Source organism: Equus caballus, chromosome 27 (assembly GCF_041296265.1).
Source record: "Equus caballus isolate H_3958 breed thoroughbred chromosome 27, TB-T2T, whole genome shotgun sequence".
NCBI classification, from domain to species: domain Eukaryota; kingdom Metazoa; phylum Chordata; class Mammalia; order Perissodactyla; family Equidae; genus Equus; species Equus caballus.
In genome coordinates, this window is record NC_091710.1 from 36,560,667 (window position 1) to 36,581,385 (window position 20,719).

The following is a 20,719-nucleotide window of genomic DNA, read 5'->3' on the forward strand; positions in this document are numbered from 1 at the left end:
TATACTCAAGCAAGTAGTCATTTTCCTCATCTAGGACCATGTCAGTACAGCAAGAGATTCCAGTGACTGACCTAGATTGTTTAAATCTCTTACGCCCTTTTTTAACCAGGCTGCAACCCAGGGGATTTACCAGTTGAGCTTCCTGAAGGCAGCTGTCAGGGGGAAAAGGAAGGAACCATCATGACCGGGAATGGTCAGAACAGAATCCTGAGTTCTCAAAATAGGTCCAAATAATGTCCCCTCTCCATCTCTTGATCATTACTTGAGAAACAGCTGAGAAGAGATGAACCTTTTCTTGAGATGTTGCATTTAGTGGTCAAACTGCCTTATTAAGGTGTGTGGATAGAAAGAGGGGAGGAAGTAGAGTCTTAAATCTTTTTCTGTTTATTTTTGAGGTGGTTGTTTTAGCATGTAGCAATATAAGATACTAGCAGATGGTAGGAAGCATTGAACGCCTTGACTATTGACTCATGTTTTGCTGGCTTTTGTGGCAAAAGACACAGTATTATCAGACGGTAAATAGACCAGACGTCCAGAAATATAGCACAGTTTAGTTTTAAAAGTCACAGTGAAGTGGCCGGAGTTAGCTGATCAGACTATAATTGTGACATTATAGTCTGAAAAGGTGTTGACAGTGGTGAGATGCCAATGGTAGCTACGAGAGATAAGAGGCCCAATATAGGCAGTTTGCTAAAAATGGATGACCACTGTGGCCTCCTGCTTCACAAAGTAAGCAGTTCACGTTTGGTAAGAGTCCCAAGTCCAGTATGCATTGTAGCTTCTGCATGAATTTGTACTCAGTTTGTGACGGTGGTGCCTTGTCATGTCTGTTCATGGTAATGGAACCTGGTAGCAATGGTGGCGATCTGGACAGTGCAGCCTCCATCAGCAGCTTGATTCAGTTGATTTCATCAGATAATGGGTCTTTACTGTTGGCATCTACATTAGTGACCCATTAATAACCATTTGGCAAGCATGATTTGTTTCTCAAAAATCCTTTGATGTCGTCAAAGAGGGGTACCTTTAACCTGCCAGTCTAATCTGCCAGTCTTTCCAAGTGGCAGACCATATGGTTAGGGCATTGGCAACAGGCAATAAAAATGTAGTAAAAGTATTTATTCGAGAGAATCTTGGTCAGAACTCTGAGGACTGCCTTGAGTTCCGCTCACTGAGCAGAACACCACTTCTTGTTTGCTATTACATACCTGTTTTTGAGGCTGAACAGCCACAGCAGTCCAGCAGACGTCATCAGGTTTCAGTTTAGTGGAATCATTAGTAAACCAGGCCTCGCCATTTAGGGGACCCTCTGTGCATTGAGGGTCCTACTGAACGACTGGCTTTGCTTCAGGTACTGACAGGGGATAAGGTTTCTCCCCAAAAAGTTACTCTTTCTTTTACCTTTTTTGTATTTTACTATAGGTTACTATGGCCAGGTCAGTTGCACTCCTGAATATACCATTTCCATTTAATAAGCAGGGCTTATTAGACCCTTCTCATCTTATTACTCATCCAGTCCAAGTTGACCAACCCCAAAATTGGGCTATCAGGTGTTGTACAGTCATGAATCACTTAACGACAGTGATATGTTCTGAGGACTGCGTCGTTAGGCGATGTTGTCATTGTGTGGACATCATAGAGTGCACTTACACAAACCTAGATGGTACAGCCTACTGTACACCTAGGCTACATGGCGCTAATCTTATGGGACCAAGGTCATATATGTGGTCTGTTGTTAACTGAGACTTTATTATGTGGTGCATGACTATACTTGGTAGCCATATCAGGCAGGTGGTATGTCCAAAAATCAAATGAGCACTGATAAATGGAGGACAACTTTTGTTCTCATAGGTTCCAGTATTGGTAAATGTATCAGTCACAGAGACTTGTACTTAGAAGAGGTTATTAGGTTTGCGTGGCCTCAATAGTAGATAGGATGCCATGTCTTGCTGGAAATTTCTGATGCAACCTGTTGGATTGGTCCCAACTCAGAGGACACCGATTTGTGAATTAATCTATATAAATTACCAAGAAGAATGCTGAGGTGGGGTATACACTTACTTCAATATCTGAAGAGCCTCATGAGGTGTTGGGTCTCCATTTTGGGTGATGGAGGCTGAAGAGAGAGCAGTTTTTCTTTGACTACTGGAGGCACTGAGTATCCTGAGTGTGCCCACATAGTCCCAACACATTTTTATGCTGCTGTCGAGAAAGTGATGTCAACCTCATTTTATTACTTTGCTTATGATTTAACTTTTTGACGAGAGGGCCAGAGTGTATTTTAAATTATTTCATTGAAGTCTAACAATTTTACTATGTTGTGTCTCAGATTTGATTATTCTGGGTCACCTTCTCCAGGTCCACAATGGGCCCTTCAATATGCAGATAGAGGTCATCTGATAGAACATCTGTGCTAATCTTCCTCTATTTTGCATGAGGGACACAGCTACAGCGTGGCCTTACAAACGTTGTGTAGGTCTGCACCTGGGATCCGAATCTCAGGCCACCAAAGCGGAGTGTGGTGTGTGAACTCAACCACTGTGCCATTCGGCCAGCCCCTAAAATATGTTTTTTTTCTTTCCTGGACCAGAAATAATAGTTTGTATGTGGAGGTGATGGTGGGACTTTTGAGTTTTCAAATTTAAGTACCCTTTTCTGTTTGTAAAGTGGAATATGTCAAGCATAGCAGGTTTCTTTCTTTCTCAGTTTTTCTCTTCCTTTCCTCCTTTCTCTCCTTTCCTCCTTTCTCTCCCTTCCTCCTTTCTCTCCTCCTTTCTTTATTTCTTGTCTTCCTCCTCCCCTCTCGTCTCCTTCTGTCTTCTGATTCTGAGATAATTTTGTGTTTCCATAGGTCCCTACTTTCCTTGATTTGCTTCTCCCTTTCACTGTACCCCCAAGCCTCCAAGGCCTGTCTGCCTCTCCTCGGTTGCCTCCTACTCCCCAGAAAGTGGTGTGTTCTTAAGGCTGCCATGTTTGTTGCTGTGTGCTTCCTGCCCATTCTTTGATATTGGCCAGTAGCCGCTGTTCTTACTCACCAAGTCTTAGACCGGTTCTCAGTATTTCCAAGTCAGGTAAAATCCGTTCTTTCTGGGGGTGATTTTTTTTCTTTGTGTTCCACCTCTGCTAGGATTTCACTTGCCCTCTTTCCCACAGTCTCCATCTTACTTTCTATTCTTGCGTAGGTTTCTGAGGTTGCAGATGTTAATTGCCCCACTTTTATATGACTGTACGTTCTGTAGTATTATTTTATCCTAGTTACACTATACTCATGAATAGTTTTGATTGCTCTTCTGGTAGATCTGTGTGGTTTTTAGAAGCTGTTAGTTGGTTTTTGTTATCCCATAGGAACCCGATAATTTTCCAGGTATAGTTTTAATCCTAGAAGGAAAGTTTGGAGTCTGACCAAAAGTGATAAAGTTCTTTGAAGGAAAAACTATTAAACTAATATGATGATAATGAGGATGTGTTGATGCTGGACCACGTACAGTTCAGGGCTTTGTATTTTCTGTGTACTTAGTAGAATTCTATTGAATGAAACGAATGAGAGTACTACATATTAGGAAAAATACTTTGAAAAGTTTCTTATTACGCAGTTACAGAAGTAAATAGGCTATAAAATAGCATTTTATTTCTCTAAAAATTCTTTATTTATAAAGATTAAGCTGAAACAATATAATTACTTTTGAAATTGTATAGTCTTGATAGCTACTCTCAAGCTTTCAAATTAAAGATGAAAGTTTCTACAATTTATCTCTAAAGCTTAGAAATATTATTCATATGTATAAATTCATGTTCACAAATTATGATAACATTTGTGTTATTTATTTTATTTATTTTTTTTTGAGGAAGATTAGCCCTGAGCTAACATTCGCCACCAGTCCTCCTCTTTTTGCTGAGGAAGATTGACCCTGAGCTAACATCCATGCCCATCTTCCTCTACTTTATATGTGGGATGCCTGCCGCAGCATGGCTTGATAAGTGGTGTGTCAGTCTGCATTCAGGATGCGAACTGGGGAAGCCCGGGCCAATGAACTGGAGTGTGCAAACTTAACTGCTATGCCACCAGGCTGGCCCCATGTTTTTTTGTGTATTTTTTTTAACCATTTGTCCTGGATTTCTATGATTTTAGGATATGTTAGTCATTTAACATATTAAGAAAGAATTGCTATTTATCATGGTCCCAGACTTTAGTTACTAAATAATTTCTCTTAGATGCAGAGGAGGCTTGGTCCCATGGGAATGAATTGGTACAATCCAATACTTTGTCAAGTAAAACAGCTTCACATTTATTCCTTCTTTGTGGTGGGTCATTGTCTTTGTCAGTAAAGTACGACGAACATGACCTTCTCCTTTTATTTGTCGGAGGATAGTGACTGTAGTGAACCTATGCAGAAACGCGTTAACGTAGCAGACATGAGATTGCTGTCCTCAGAAAGATCTGCTCACAAGGTTGGTGCTTTGCTAATATATGGGAACTTGGATTCCAGGAACGTCCCCACAATTCCATAACTGATAAGAGTGGCTCACTGTGCTTAAGCTCTTTATACAAACAATGCGGTTTATGCTGAACACCTGCATTTCATCTGAGAGCCTGAAATTTTGGTATGTGCTAGACAGAGGGTGTTTACGTGACCAGCCCCCAATACAAATCTCGAACACTAAATCTTTGAGCTTTCCTGGTAGACATCACTCCATATGTGTTGTCACAATTCATTGCTAAAGGAATTAAGTGAGTCTGTGTGACTCCACTGGGAGTCACTCTTGTAAGCTTGAATCTAGATTCCTTCATTCTTGTTCCAGGTGCCTTTTCCCTTTGCTGATTTTGCTGTGCATCCTTTCCCTGTGATGACTCTTAGCTTTTCACTGTAATGACTGTGACTGTGTGCTTATTCCTTTGAGTTCTTTTAGTGAATCACAGAACCTGGGGTTGGTACTGGGGAACTCCAACATGGAACCTTTTAATTCTGAAGTGTTTTTTAACACTCTTGGCAGGAAGATGTATGTTTAATATTCATGTTAGTTTTTTATTTAAATTTTCATTTTTCAGGTCTGCAGAGAAGGATTTGTTTTGTTTTGTTTTCGCCTGAAGCCTCTTAAATCGAACTTGTGACAAAAAAGAATATTTTATAAACTTGTGGTTTTTTGCCATGGAATTGGATACTATTGTGTTGATACAATATTATATCGATCCTGACATTTAATTTATTTTTTGAACCAATATTTATTGAATGGTCACTATGTCCAGATATTGTGCTGGATACTAGGCAGATAATGTGAACAAACTGACCTGGTTGCAGCTCTCATCGATTGCAGAGTCTAACTGATGTGCTGGACAATGTTCACATTACACAGTTAACCTTATAGTTACCTGACTCATAAACACCATGAGGGAAAAGCGTAGGGATCTATGGGAGGAACCTGGTCTTATCTGTTAATATTGATGTTCAAAAATAGCTTATTTCAGAAAGTGATAATTGAGGTGATAAGATCTACAGGATGACTAGGAATTCACTAGGTGTGTATATCTCCCCCTATGCCTGCACATGTCTGTGTGATGTGTGTGTTAGGAGTGTCGTATGTATTGTGTGGCATGTGTGCACTGTGTCTATAGAAAGTAGGGTTGAAGAGAAGGAGGAAGAGCACATTAAAAAAAGTCCATTTTCAAGATTTAGCCTAGTTTATTGAGGGAAGTAAAAAAAGACTTTTGGGCCTGGTGCAGAGTAAGAAGGGAAATAGCTAGAGATGAAATTTGAAAATGCAAATAGTCAGTGGATTTTAAGCTAGATGCTGAACACACTGAGATTTGCATAACCCTTTGCCATTTCCAAAGACTTTGATATACCTCATGGTTTTAACCTCATGACAATTGGTGAGGGAGGAATTATTAGTCTTGTCGTGCTACAAAGGGAGAAATAAACAAAGTATATGTGACTTTTCCAAGTTTATATATTATGAAGTGCAATACCAGTACACAGTCTGGATTTTCAGAAGTCAAATGCTACATGTATTCTTTCTACTTGGCCCAAAAGGGTAATAATAAGAATAGCATTACATGATTTGAAAGTCATGTTGAGAGTGTTATGCTTAGTTTTATATTTGTTTTATTTTATACCAAACAATTATACTTTTGTTTCTTTCTGAACATAGACAAAGATATTTAACTTTAGGGGAAAATGTACTACAGGATAAGAAGAAATTACTTCATCTAAGAAGCCTTTCCATTTTTTTTCAGTATTCGTTTATACCAGCTGTTCTCTTACTTCTGTGTGCATAAAATGTACTTGGAAAGCTGGCTAAAATATGTATTCTTGGAACCTATCCTTAGAAGGGTCTGACTAATTTTCCATGATATATGTTCAGGAATTTGTATTTAAAAATTAATCCACTTTAGGTTTCCAATTCTGCATGTAGTGAGCTTGCTTGGAAGTTGCCACTCCCTCCTGACAACAAGTAAAAAGTTGAATGGACTGAACAATCGACCTTCCTGGATCCATAAGAGATCCCAGATTAGAGAGGGAGGAGAATACAGGGAGTCATAGCTTACCAGAGCAGAGACTCACAAGCAGAAACCGCTGCAGGAACCAGTGCTGGGGAAGGAAAACCTGAACTGTAATTGATGAATTGCTGGAGGCTCAGTGCGGACAACTCTGAGAGTTAAAAACTCGAGCGAAACCAAGTCATGGGGAGCCCCTACAATACTGTGAGATTTGTGTCCAGGAGCTTGACTTCATTTGCACAGTAAATATCAGAGAAAAATTCCTCAAGCTTCCAGCAGGTGGAGAGAAAAGGAACCATTTTGAAGTACACCAGAGCACTCTTCTTCTTAACAAGGCCTGCCCTCAGGGGAAACTAGTTAACCAGAGTCTAACCTGCTGGGGTATTATCAGAGCCTAACTGACCTGGGGAAGGAAAATACCCAACTCCAGCCATCCTGTGCCACCTATGCAAGGAGAAAAAAACCTGAGAAAGAATTGTGAAGTTCACAGTCCAGAGGCATAGGCTCGTAAAATACTGAGACCTAATCGTGGAGCTGTAGAACATTCCCCTCTTTCTACTATGTTACTAAAGGCCTATTTATAGCAGCCTCTTTTTCCCTGGTATATTATGTCCAGCTATCAAGAGAAAATTACAAGATGTATCAAAAAGCAAAAAACACAATTTGAAGAGACAGAGTAAGCATTAGAACCAGGCATGGCAGGGATGTTGGAATATCAGACCAGGAATTTAAAATAACTGAATAATATGCCAAGGGCTCTAATGAATAAAGTAGATAGCATGCAAGAACAGATGGGCAATGTAAGCAGAGAGACAGAAAACCTAAGAAAGAACCAAAAAGAAATGCTAGGGATAAAAAACACTGTAACAGACATGAAGAATGCCTCTCATGGACTTACTAGTAGACGACGTGGCTGAGGAAAGAATCTCTGAGCTAGAGGATATATCAATAGGATCCTTGAAAACCAAAAAGCAAACAGAACAAAGACTGAAAAAACCAGAATATTCAAGGACTGTGGGACAGCTACAAATTAACACATGTGTAATGGGAATACCAGAAGGAGAAAAAAGAAAGGAACAGAGGAAATATTTGAAGTAATAATGACTGAGATTTCTTTGTCAGACACCCAACCACAGATTGAGAAATCTCAGAGAAGACTAAGCAGGATAAATGCCAAAAAAAAACTACACCTTACATATCATCTTCAGACCACAGAAACTCAAAAACAAAGAAAAATTTCTGAAAGAAATCAGAGGAAAATACCACCTCACCTGTAGAGGAACAAAGATAAGAATTTTCTCTGACATCTCAAAAACGATGCATCAAGAAGAGAATGGAGTAAACGATTTAAAGCATTGAGAGAAAAAACCCCCACCAATCTAGAATCCTGCACCCCACAAAATTATCCATCGCAAGTGAAGGAGAAATAAAGACTTTATCAAACAAACAAAAATTCAGGGAATTTGTTGCCAGTAGACATGGATTGCAAGAAATGTTAAAAGAAATTTTCAGAGAGAAGGAAAATACATAGGTCAGAAACTTGGATCTACATAAAGAAGAGCATCAAAGAAGGAGTATGTGGAGGTCAAAAACTTTTAGAAAAGGAAATAAAATGTAAACAGAATGGGAAGGAAGACATGAAACTGTCTGTTTGCACATGATATGATCATCTATGTAGAAAATCCAAAAGAATCGACAAAGATTCCTGCAACTAATGAGCAGTTATAGCAAGGTTGCATGATATTGGGTTAATGTACAAGAGACAATTGCTTTCCTGTATACCAAAAATGAAGACAGGAAATTTGAAGTTAAAAACACAATACTATTTACATTAGCACCCCAAAATGAAATACTAACATATAACTGTAGCAAAATATGTAAAAGATCTATATGAAAAAAAATTACAAAAGTGGTGAATGAAATCAAAGAAGAAATAGATATTCTATGTTCTTGGATGGGAAGACTCAATATTGTCAAGATACCAGTTCTTCACAACTTGGTTCAATGCCCTCCTTTTCAAAATCTCAGGAAGTCATTTTGTGGATATTGACAAACTGATTCTAAAGTTCATATGGAGAGGCAAAGGACTCAGAATAGCCAACACAGTATTGAAGGAGAAGAACAAAATTGGAGAACTGATGCTGTCTGACTTCAAGACTTACTATAAAGCTACAGTAATCAAGAAAGTGTGGTACTGATGAAAGAACAGATGAATAGATCAGTGGAACAGAAGAGAAAGCCTGGAAATAGACTTCCATATATATAATCAACTGATCTTTGACAAAGAAACAAAAGCAACACAGTGGAACAAAGATAGTCTCTTCAACAAATGGTGTTGGAACAACTAGACTTCACATGCAAACAATTAACCTAGACAAAGACCTTACACTCTACACAAAAATTAATTTAAAATAGATCATAGACCTAAATGTAAAGTGAAAAACTATTAATCTCCTAGAAGATAACATAGGAGAAAACCTGGATGACCTTGGGTATGATCATGCTTTTTAGGTAAAACACCAAAGACACAACCCATGAAAGAAATAATTGACAAGCTGGACTTCATTAAAATGAAAAATTTCTGTTCTGTGAAGGACAATATCAGGAGAATTAGAAGAGAAGCCACAGACTAGGAGAACGTATTTGAGAAAGACACATTTGATGAAGGACTGTTACCCAAAATATACAAAGAACTCTTAAAACTCAACTGTAAGAACATAAACAACCCAATTGAAAAGTGGGCCAAAGACCTTAACAGACACCTCACCAAAGGAGATATACAGATGGCAAATCAGCATATGAGAAGATGCTCCACATCATACGTCATCAGGGAAATATAAATTGAAATGACAATGAGATACCGCTACATACCTGTTAGGATGCCAAAATCGAAAACACTGATACCACCAAATACTGACAAGGCTGTGAACCACCAGGAGCTGTCTGTCATACATTGCTGGTGGGAATGCAAAATGGTATAGCCACTTTGGAAGACAGTTTCTTACAAAACTTAAACATACGCTTGCCATATGATCCAGCAATCACTTCTCTTGATATTTTTCCAAAGAAGGTGAAAACTTAATGTCCACACAAAAATCTGCACACAGATGTTTATAGCAGCTTTACTTATAATTCCCAAAACTTGGAAGCAATCGAGATGTCCATCAGTAGGTGAATGGATAAACTGTCTTATATCCAAACAATGGAATGCTATTCAGTGCTAAAAAGAAATGAGCTATCAAGCTGTGAAAAGACATGGAAGAATTCTAAATGCACGTTACTGAGTGAAAGAAGCCAATTTGAGAAGGCTACGTACTGTATGATTCAAACTATAGGACATTTTGGAAAAGGCAGAACTATGGAGACAATGAAGATCAGTGGTTGCCGGGAGTGGGTGGTGAGGGACTAATAGGTAGAGTACAGAGGATTTTTAGGGCAGTGAAAATACTCTCTAGAGATTTTAATGGTGAATATATGTCTTTATACTTTTGTCCGAACCCATAGAATGTACAACACCTGACAATGAATCGTACAGACTGTGGACTTTGGGTGATATGATGTGTCAATGTAGGTTTGTCCTTGGTAAAAAATGTACCATTCTGGTGAGTGATGTTGGTAATAGGGGAGGCTATGCATGTGTAGGGGCAAGGGGTATATAGGAAATCTCTGTTCCTCCCTCCTAATTTTGTGGTAAACTTAAAACTGCTCTAAAAAACAAAGTATTAAAAAAAATTCCAGATGATTTTTGATGCAAGTGGTCTGGGGGCAACACTTTGAGAACTGAGTTTGTATCTTTATGTGTAGCCATAGGTGTAGTCATAACTTAGCTCTTACTGAGTTTGAATTCTGCTGGCTCTAGTAATTACTGGCCACAGGCAGAAACAAGTTGATTAATTTCTGTCTTTCAGATTCCTCTTATGAAACGGATAAAACTAGTACCTGTATTATAAGGCTTTTGAAGATTAAACGAAATAGGTGTGAATACATAAAAGGGTTCTTGGCACACAGTACACCTCGATAATGTTAGTGATGATGGTGATGCCTTCAGTTAAGTAGAAAACACCTACTCTCCACTCATGGGGCAGTTTCTACAATCTTATGTCTGCCTTTTTGATTCATTCCAACAAAATTCTCTGAAGGCTACAGATACCAGGCTCTGTGCCACGTGAAACTAAAGCATAGAATTGTTAAGGAATGCTGTAGGATTTAACATATGCGTTAATGCTTTCCTAATCTCAGCTTGTCAGGTTTTGTGATAAATGTATTAATTCACTTTTTCAAGAGAGATTTTTTTGAATATCTTGATAATTCCTGGGCAAGTTATAATAACAAGATTTACATTGTTTTGAACTTGTTCATTTGTTGTTTTCTATTTATCATTTAACATTATAAGTGTTTCCTTAATGGATTGACCTGTCTTCAGGCAAGGGCCTGTGTCTTTCTGCTCACATTTACCCCTTCCAAACACTGTACTGAGTCATACATCTATTAATTCTTTATTGTTAGTTCCACAAATAATTATTAAATGTGTACTATAATCCCCGTATCTATAGTATATATCTATATATAGTGTGTGTGTTTAGAGAGAGAGAGAGAGTAGATAAAACTTGTTACATGAACTATGGATGAATCAGTTTGTTTCTTTACTATGTTGTGTGTCAGTCTTCTTAGTATACAACCTTTAAACATTCATATGTTACTGTTACCATTTTTTTAAAGAGAACAAAAATTCTCGACTGCTAAACTGAGTTGTAACTATGTCTTTTAGAGACAATTTAATATCTCATGTTCATATATATCTTTGCTTTAAGATATGTGTTTGAATCTCATATTTTATTGTTGGAGTTGTTTTCTACGTAGGAAGGTATCTACTTAACGTCTGATAAAGGACAAAATAGATGCACAGGAAACATATAGCATAATGGACACAACCTCTTTATTGTACCAAGTAGTGAATTATGCAGAATCAATTACAATATAGAGTGAACTGTTCATTCCTCAGCTCTTCAGAGGCCTTGGTTTATTTAATATATTTCAGTATATTCAGCAGGGTCCTGGGTATGTGTAGCACAGCCAGAGAGAAATAACCCTTAAGTACTACTGTTTACCAGTTTTTTCTCCTTCAGGATACCAGAACCATAAATAGGTGGTTCTGTTCACACCAGATCTCTCTCTAAATAACGCTATTCATAGAAATTGATTAATTTGGAGTTTTATGAAGACATACTTTGGATTAACTATGTATTATATATTTATATATATATATAATTCATCATGAATATATGACTATAAAAGGCGTACATTGGGATTTTGGTATGAATCTGTTACCTTATAGAAAGTTTGGTTAACATTAAAAAGAGAAACCATATTTCTTAAAAAATCCCTTCAAGGGCAGTGAAGATAAAATTTATATTCATTGTGGGAAATATATTAAATATATACAATTATAGATGAGTTAATAATCGCTTTAATTTTTATGTAACCTTTTAAAAAGGGTTATAATATTAAAAAGTTATAGCATTTGGATTAAGCAATGTTTTTTCTTGTTCTCATAATAAAAAATTAAGAAGATTTAATATAAAAGATTTAGCAGAACCATGCCCTGCAGTCGTTGCTTAAGCCTTCCTGGATGCCTTTGATGCAACTTGACTGCCCTCTTCAGGCTGCATATGATTATGTTAGAACAATTTACAGTGTTCTTTAAACTTATCATAAAGTTAGGCCTCTAATATTCCTATTAACTACTAAAATAGAAAATATTTTTTTAGTTAACAGTTAAGTGCTTAGAGCATTGTGTTTTTCAACTTTCAATTTCAGGTGGCAATGAGTTCTGAAGTGTGTTAATAAGCACTAGTGATGTCTTCCATTGCTTGTTAGTCCAAGCTGACATAAACATATGCAAGAATCCAGTGAATTTGTCATTAGTTTGGATTCCTCTGTTACCTGTTAAGAATTAAGTTGGAATATGAGGGGATAAGGGATAGTGGAGTTAAGCTTAGAGAACAGGGTCTGTGTCATTGGAGTTCATTCCTTCTAATGAGTCGTTTGTACTCTGAACAGATATCATTAACATTGAAATGCATATTTCTCAGGCTCGTTGAATTATTTCTAGTGACAAACAGATCTGTTCACTGATCCTATTGCTACTGGATTACAGCTAATAGAGGAAAGCCCCCATTTACCTTGTCAGTATTAAATTTTCTCTAACTATTGTATTTGTGTTGAGAAAATGTAATTTGCTTGGCTCTTCTAAAATTCTCTGTTCTCACTAGATATATTTGTAAGTAGAAGCAACTTGTTTAGAAAAATTTTTGGTTGCTTTGGCGCTCTAGACTCCAAAAGAGAATATGTAAGAAATAGGTCATATCTTCATTTATACACTATTTTAATAGCCTCATATATTTTCTCAACTAGACCATTATACTAACAGTCTAAGTGGTTTCCAAACATTTGTTTTCTCTTCCTCCAATATATTATGCACACAGTTGCCAGATACAACTTTCTTAATTAGTATTTTGCATAATCTACTACTTTCAGAACACTCGTAGTTGTTCACTGTTCACAGAATAAAGACAAAGTCCTATTCGTCTTTCAACTGGAAGAGAGTTTCCAGTCTCTCTTTCTCTATTGTCTGACATGAAGCTTATATTCTATTATTTGAACATGTAATACACATTTCAGACTGGGTAGTCTTTGTTTATACTGCTCTATTTCCTTAATATTCTCTTCCTGTCCTTTCTTGTTTGTTATAATTTTAGGCCTTCCATTCTTTTCCGAATATTTTCACGTTCACCCTTTGTCCAGCTTCTCCCTCTGTGATCTCGTTTTTCTCTATATGCTACATAGCACCTACAATCGGCATTCTTTTTTTAATGTATATGTATCTTTTTTATGTATTGGTCTTTGTCTATTCCCTTCTCTAACAAGCTTATTAAATGTGGAAACTGTGAGAGATGCCTCTTTATTATTGCAGCACTTATTAAAATGCTGAATAAATATCACTGATGACTAAGATCTAGGTTCTATATTTGCATATGATATTTACATTATGAACATGATGTTAGACAATGATTTAATCATTATAACCTTTCAAGTCATGACCACTCTTCCTTTGACAAATAGCATAAATTTGTGCTGGTACATAGATTTAAAATGTTTCTTTTTTTCTTCCCAAGACCATTAGTAGAGTAATGCAAATTGGCCTTAAAAGAGACAATTAACCTGTGACGTAAATCTGATGTGGTGGGCTTTTAGTCAGATTCTCCAGAATTCGGAATGTCTAATGCAGTGATATTTAGTTTTAGGGTATACATATATGCGTATATTGACTGTTTAGGAAAGTATGTTATTCGTCATCACCATCATCAAACTTTTATTAAATGCCTGTTCTGTACTAGGTCCTAGCCATTGAACAGTCAATGCCTAAATATAATATGCATAAATGGAACAGATAAATGCATAAAATAAATAGTGCTGCACAGTAGCTGAAAATTTCCATTTCAGGCAGTTGTAGATATAGAGATTTGTAGTGTAGGTTAGAGATTTGAAGTGACTTCTGAAGGAGAGGCAGTTTTTGAGCAAGCTTTGGAAAGGAGGACAGTGTAAGCAAAGGATGTAATGCTTTCATGCTTAAACAATGCACACGGGATGTCATAGAACAGAGAAAGCCTTTAAATATGGTATGATCATGTGGACATAGATTATAGATAGAAGTTGTGGCCAGGGTATGGAGGATCTCGTCTTCTATTTTGCCCCTTGTCTTCATTATATAGGCGGTGGGAAACTTTTTAGACTTTGGAACAGAGGATAGAATCTACAATTGATTATTGGAAAATTAAACTGGAAAAGTGGAGTGATGTGGAATGCAGAGTTTGAAAGCAAAATGGGTGCATCCTGTTGGACTCCTCAGTACTCTTCAGCACATTTTCTTGTTTTATTTTCTTCAAAGTACTTAAGACCATCTGAAATGTGTGTTTGCTTGTATGAGGCTTCTTTTTCTCGCTAGGATGCATTCTCCTTGAGATCAGGGAGATCAATTACCTGACACCTTGTTGGCACTGTATATATTTGTGGAGTGAATTAATGAGCACATGAATGTATGCTTAGTAGATTCTGTAGGTCTGAGCTAGGTTATAACATTCTGAGAGAAAGAAATTCAACATTATCCATGTCTTATGTCATTCGCTAAGATGCTATACACAGATGTTGAATACTAATATTTGATTGTTTTCTTCCTGCATGTTTTTCAGAATGAAGCATTTTCATTTCTTGGAATATTATCACAAGAATGCCAGCTTTTGCTGATTTGCTATTTCCTTGTTTCATTTTAAAAGTTAAAATGGTTTTATTTGGTAAAATGTTCGTTTGTGTAAAAATACACTGTTTTCTTAATTGTAATACCATCCTTTTAGTGTCCTTTTTTTTTTTATTTAAAGATTTTATTTTTTTCCTTTTTCTCCCCAAAGCCCCCTGGTACATAGTTGTATATTCTTCATTGTGCGTCCTTCTAGTTGTGGCATGTGGGATGCTGCCTCAGCATGGCTTGATGAGCAGTGCCATGTCCGCGCCCAGGACTCGAACCAACGAAACACTGGGCTGCCTGCAGTGGAGCGCGTGAACTTAACCACTCAGCCACGGGGCCAGCCCCCTTTTAGTGATCTTTTTAAAGGTATTATTGGTCTCTTAAGGTTGATTAGTATGCAGAGATGTTCAGACCTACTTAATTGTCAGTGCCAATTCATTGTGTATACATTTTTTCTTTGAAAACCAATGGTGAAAACTTACCAGTTATGTTATATTCCGTATGACGACAATCAAATCAGATTTTAGGGCTCATATTGGTTTTAACTCTGTTATTATTGTAGGATTGGAAGAGGAGCAGGAGGCACTGTTTTAAATAGATGAGGGAGAGCACAAGCTTTGTATTCTGTGTGTGTATTCCTCTAATAAACAGAGAGCATGTTCTCATGTATATCAGAGCTTCATTGTGCCAGCATCTTAAGTTCTTTCCCTCTTTAGGCCTTTGTACTTGCTCTTCCTGCTACCTGAAATATTTATTCTCTAGCTCTTTTCAATGATGACTTTTTCTCATCATTGGGATTTGAGCTTTGTGTCACTTCATCTGAGAAGTGTCACTTCATCTAAGTGGATCCTGCACTATTTTCTGTAATACCACTCCATGAATTTTTTTCTTAGTGTATATCTTAGCTTTTAATTATTTTTATTTATTTATTTGGTTGATTATCAGATGTCTCCACTAAAACATCAACTCCATGAGAGCAGAGACCTTGGAGCTCCCTTCTTGCTGTTAGGCGCTCAATAAATAGTTTTTCAGTGAATTATAATGAATTAAATCTTATTTAACCACCAAAACTTTAAAAGTTTGTAACCATTTTCATTGAACATAGTCTAAAAATATACTATGTAGTTTTCTGCCTACTGAGCACAATGCAGTCTTAGGCTGATCATTACAATCATCAGTTTTTTGTACTATGCTCTAATAAAACGATGCCCTAAGGTCTTTACTTTATGCTAAATAACCTCTGATTATAGCCCTGTTCATATTTAGCCCTCTTAAATATATATTTAATCACAGCAATATTTTGTGCTCTTTCTTAATGAGAAAAAGGGCCTGAAATGAACAGCTGTGGTCCTTGCACTCACCTGTCTGCAGACTTGGCCACAGGCAATCACTGTTACACATTCCTTTGTGATTTCTTCTTCTGGTGGTGGTTTTCATATCTCTAATGTTACTCTTTTTTTTTTTTTTTTGAGGAAAATTAGCCCTGAGCTAACATCTGCTGCCAGTCCTCCTCTTTTTGCTGAGGAAGACTGGCCCTGAGCTAACATCTGCCCATCTTCCTCTACTTTATACGTGGGATGTCTGCCACAGCATAGCTTGTCAGGTGGTGTCATGTCTGCACCCGGGATCCAAACCGGCAAACCACAGGCCACCAAAGCAGAACGTGCGAATTTAACCACTGGGCCACTGGGATGGCCCCTAAATGTTATTCTTATAACAATAGTTCTTACAGTAGACTTGATCATTACACTTCTTGCTATGATAGGTGAAGATTTAACTCATTTCACTCCTTATCATTTTAATGGCTTTCTATTTCTTCTTCTATTTTAACAGTAAATGGCATCCTTCCATTACTTGTCCATTAACTATAGATATCTCTTGATTCCCTAATCTGTAACATGAAGATTAGCAAGTGCACCCTTTCCTGTCACCTCTTCTCCTTCCATTTTACCTACCAGTCCTGTTACCTGTACTTTCATAGTCATGGTTGATAGTTGATAGCAGTTACATTCTCTACTGTAACCGTAATTACAGCTGTGTTCTGTTTATAGGTTGATTTAGAAAGTTGAAGGATAAAGAGCATTTATATTATTATTTCTGCATAGACAGCATCGACTGCAAAGTAGTAGGTTATGATTATGGTTGCTTTTCTACAGTGTTATTGTTTATGACTGCTGCCCCACTCAAAAGAAAGTGTTCAAAATAATTAACCTTTCTCATCACCAATTAATCAAATTATGATACATTTTAATTTGTTTCTTACAGACCTTTTATATTTATTTTGCTGTCATTTTTTCCTGTTGTGGGACCAAATATTTTTTCTTACTGTGGCGTTAATATCTTTCAACTCTTTCTGAATCTAATGATTGCTTAGAATCTCTTCTCTTCATCTGGAAGTCCAATTCCTCTTCTGAATTGTTCGCATAGCTTCATAGTTGGATCGCTGCTTTCTCACACATCTTCTCCCCTTCCTCCCTTGTCGTATTGCTAGTTCTCTTTTCCTTTCTTAGAGTGCTTCTATCAGTCTCAGTTTTTCTCATTTGTTCATTTATATTACCCTTCTATCAATTGTATCCTAAGGTAATTTCACATTCCTTACATTCCTGAGAACATGTTTATTTCAAACTTGATTGTTTGGCTTGAAATAGAATTCTAGATTGAAAATCACGGTGCCCTCAAAGCTGAAGGAATCGTTCCATTATCTGCCAGTGTCTAGTGTCGCTGATGACCAGTCCAGTCCCACTCTCATTTGCCCTTGTCACATAATTTTTTTTCCTCTGAAAACTTTTAGGATCTTCTTTTTATCTATAATGCTCTCAAATATCACAGTATGTCTCGGTGTTAGTCTTTTCTTGTTCCTCTTATTGAGAACCTGGGAAATAATTTAAATTTGAAGACTTAATCTCCTTTAATTGTATTATGTCTCCAGAAATATTTCCTCCATTTTCTCTCTCTTCTCTTTCTGGGACTCCCCTGTTTGAAAGTTGGATTTGTTGGATTATATCTCTAGGTCCCTTTCTCCTCTCTCCCCCTCAATATATTCCACCCATGTCTTTCATATTCTATGAATTTTAACTCTGTCTTCTAATGTTGGTGTTTAATTTGAGCAATCATATTTTAAATTTATAAGTGCTCTTTTACTTTCTTTGTTCCTTTTTTATATGATCTTGGGTTTTTTTTTCCTTCTTCTCGCCAAACCCCCCAGTACATAGTTGTATATTTTGTGGGTCCTTCTAGTTGTGGCATGTGGGATGCCACCTCAGCGTGTCCTGATGAGCGGTGCCACATCCATTCCCAGGATCCGAACTGGTGAAACCCTGGGCCGCTGAATCAGAGCGCTGAACTTAACCACTCGGCCCCAGGGCTGGCCCCTAATATTGTTCTTTTTTGGTGAATGCTATTGGGAGAAGCAGTCTGCCCTGGGCCATGAGCATCTCTGCATGCCCTTTGTCCAGAAGGCAAACGCCTGACTGCTCTTTACCTGGGCAGTTTTGCAGGGATATGTGTGCAGTGACAAGCCTCAAGGAACGAAATGATGTCTCCCACTGAACAAAGCACAGGCTTGTTATCACTTCCTATAAAAACAGTAAGTGCCTCAAACTCAGTGTTCCTCTCCTGTGACACAGTCATCGGCGTGTGCTAGCATCCACGAAGGAACCTTTGTTTCACTCCATGAGACCTGGGAGCATGGGAAACTGATGCAAACAAACATGAAGTAGTAAAGTGCTTTGTCTCTGACCCAGGAGTCCCATGTTTTCTGCCAGCATTTTTTATTTTTATTGACCTAACATTGGTTTATGACATTGTATAAATTTCAGGTGTATATCATTATATTTTGATTTCTGTGTAGATTACATCACGTTCACCGCCCAAAGATTAATTACCATCCATCACCACACACATGAGCCTAATCACCTCTTCTGCCCTCCTCTGTCCCACCTCTCCCTCTGGTAACCACCAATCCAACCTCTGTCTGCCAGTATTTGTGAAACAGTACCAGCTAGCTTATTAGCTTGTATATAAGATAAAATCTTAGGCCCTGCACAGTTCTTGACAAATACAATATCTTCTCTGACTTTTTCTATGTATATTCAAGTTTCTTTTTAATGTTTTTGATACTTCTTTGAACTGTCTTTTTCTTCCAGAGTCTGTTTTGTTTGGGAGTTTTTTTTTTAAATCATGTCAGGTTTTGCTCAGATATATGGTGAATTTTTTTTTTTTTTTTAAAGATTTTATTTTTTCCTTTTTCTCCCCAAAGCCCCCCGGTACATAGTTGTGTATTCTTCGTTGTGGGTTCTTCTAGTTGTGGCATGTGGGACGCTGCCTCAGCGTGGTCTGGTGAGCAGTGTCATGTCCGCGCCCAGGATTCGAACCAACGAAACACTGGGCCGCCTGCAGCGGAGCGCGCGAACTTAACCACTCTGCCACGGGGCCAGCCCCTATGGTGAATTTTTTTTGATAGATCAGTCATTAAACAATAGAAGACTAATACTGGGACTGGTTGGGAGTGGGGCAGAAGGTTGGTCTGCTATTCTATACAAAGAAATTTAATTGTGACCTCTATTTTTAGCTCCATTTCTTATGTCCAGGCTCTGCTGCTTCTTAATCCAGTATTTTTCTTAATGTTTTCCTGCACTGCAATCTCCTTTGAGATTATAGCTTCCTTCATCAAAACTTTTCCACTAGCTTTCTGTTTTCCGGATATTTCTTGAAATCGCTTATCTGCTGCTGATTCTACTCCAAGTCTTTTTGTTAGTGTAAGATTATACCTTTTTATCTCTTTAGTTCCGTTTTTGGGAGAGGGAGGAGATAAACTCCTGTGAATAGTCAACTATACGGAAGAAGAAAACTCCCCTTTTTTTTTAATGTTTTAGCAATCACTTACTTCTTGTTTCTACAGCTGTACCTACATGCTTCTAGCAATGCCATTTCTCTGTTTTTACTCCATCCCTACACCTAAATATAAAGCTTTAGTATCGGGAAAATCAACAAAATGTTTAATAAAAATGAATTTAAAATAGGAGTTAAATGTGCTCATAAGAGGGGGGCTTATTTGCGGCATTTAGTTTAGCTACTCAGAGAAATTTTTGCTTACTTTTAGGTTTGAGTGTAAATGCATTTTTAGATAAATGAATATATAAAGATGTAGCATAACTGTGTTTACTATTTTAGAATGTATATCCTCATGAGTTTTGTTTCTATTAAACCTAATATTCTTAAAAATTGCTCTGTCTTTTACTAAAAATCATCAGAAGATTTATATGTATAGATGTCACAAATTGATTTAATCCCGTAGAAGAAGCATTGTCAGTCATTTAAAGGGCCACACCAGGCTTTTGGCCCATACAGTTTCTGTTAGACTACTCAACTCTCTTGATACAGCACAATAGCAGCCCCAAGCAATATGTAAATGAATCAGTGAGGCCTTGTTGCAGTAAACCTTTATTTATGAAAAATAAAATTTAAATTTTAGATAATTTTCACTTGTCAAGGACATTCTTTTTATTTTTTTACAACCATTTAAAAATATAAAATCAATTCTTAGCTTGCAGTTTGTACAAAAACTGGCCAACCCTTGCCCTAGAATTACCTGTTTTAGTAGCTTTGTTAATGCTTGAATACTGATATCTTTCTACTCTGCCCCTTATCTTTATCAGGCAAGCTAATGAAGAATATCAAATCCTAGCTAACTCCTGGCGCTATTCATCCGCTTTCTGTAACAAACTCTTCTTCAGTATGGTGGACTATGATGAGGGGTCAGATGTTTTTCAACAGGTAAAAGAGTTACATTTTATTTTGCTAATATATTTGAATAGCTGGTTATAGTTGATACATTTTTGTTTTCCAGATAAGCGTGCAATTCATTGAATAAGTTAGTAAATACAATAGTTATAATAAATTCTGTAATATGATTAAAATCATTT

The 20,719-nt window shown here is 37.2% G+C and overlaps 1 protein-coding gene across 6 annotated transcripts in view; it reads left to right on the top strand.

The window, feature by feature from the left end:
- Positions 1–20,719, top strand: part of TUSC3 (tumor suppressor candidate 3) — a 223,681-nt gene that overhangs the window by 93,212 nt on the left and 109,750 nt on the right. For all 6 annotated transcript variants that reach the window (XR_011433379.1, XR_011433380.1, XM_005606357.4 and 3 more), the window contains one exon: positions 20,453–20,570. Coding sequence is in view for 4 of the 6 variants with exons in the window: in XM_005606357.4 (XP_005606414.1) it covers positions 20,453–20,570 (118 nt within the window). In the remaining 2 variants the exon portion in view is untranslated. The remainder of the gene's footprint in view (positions 1–20,452; positions 20,571–20,719) is intronic.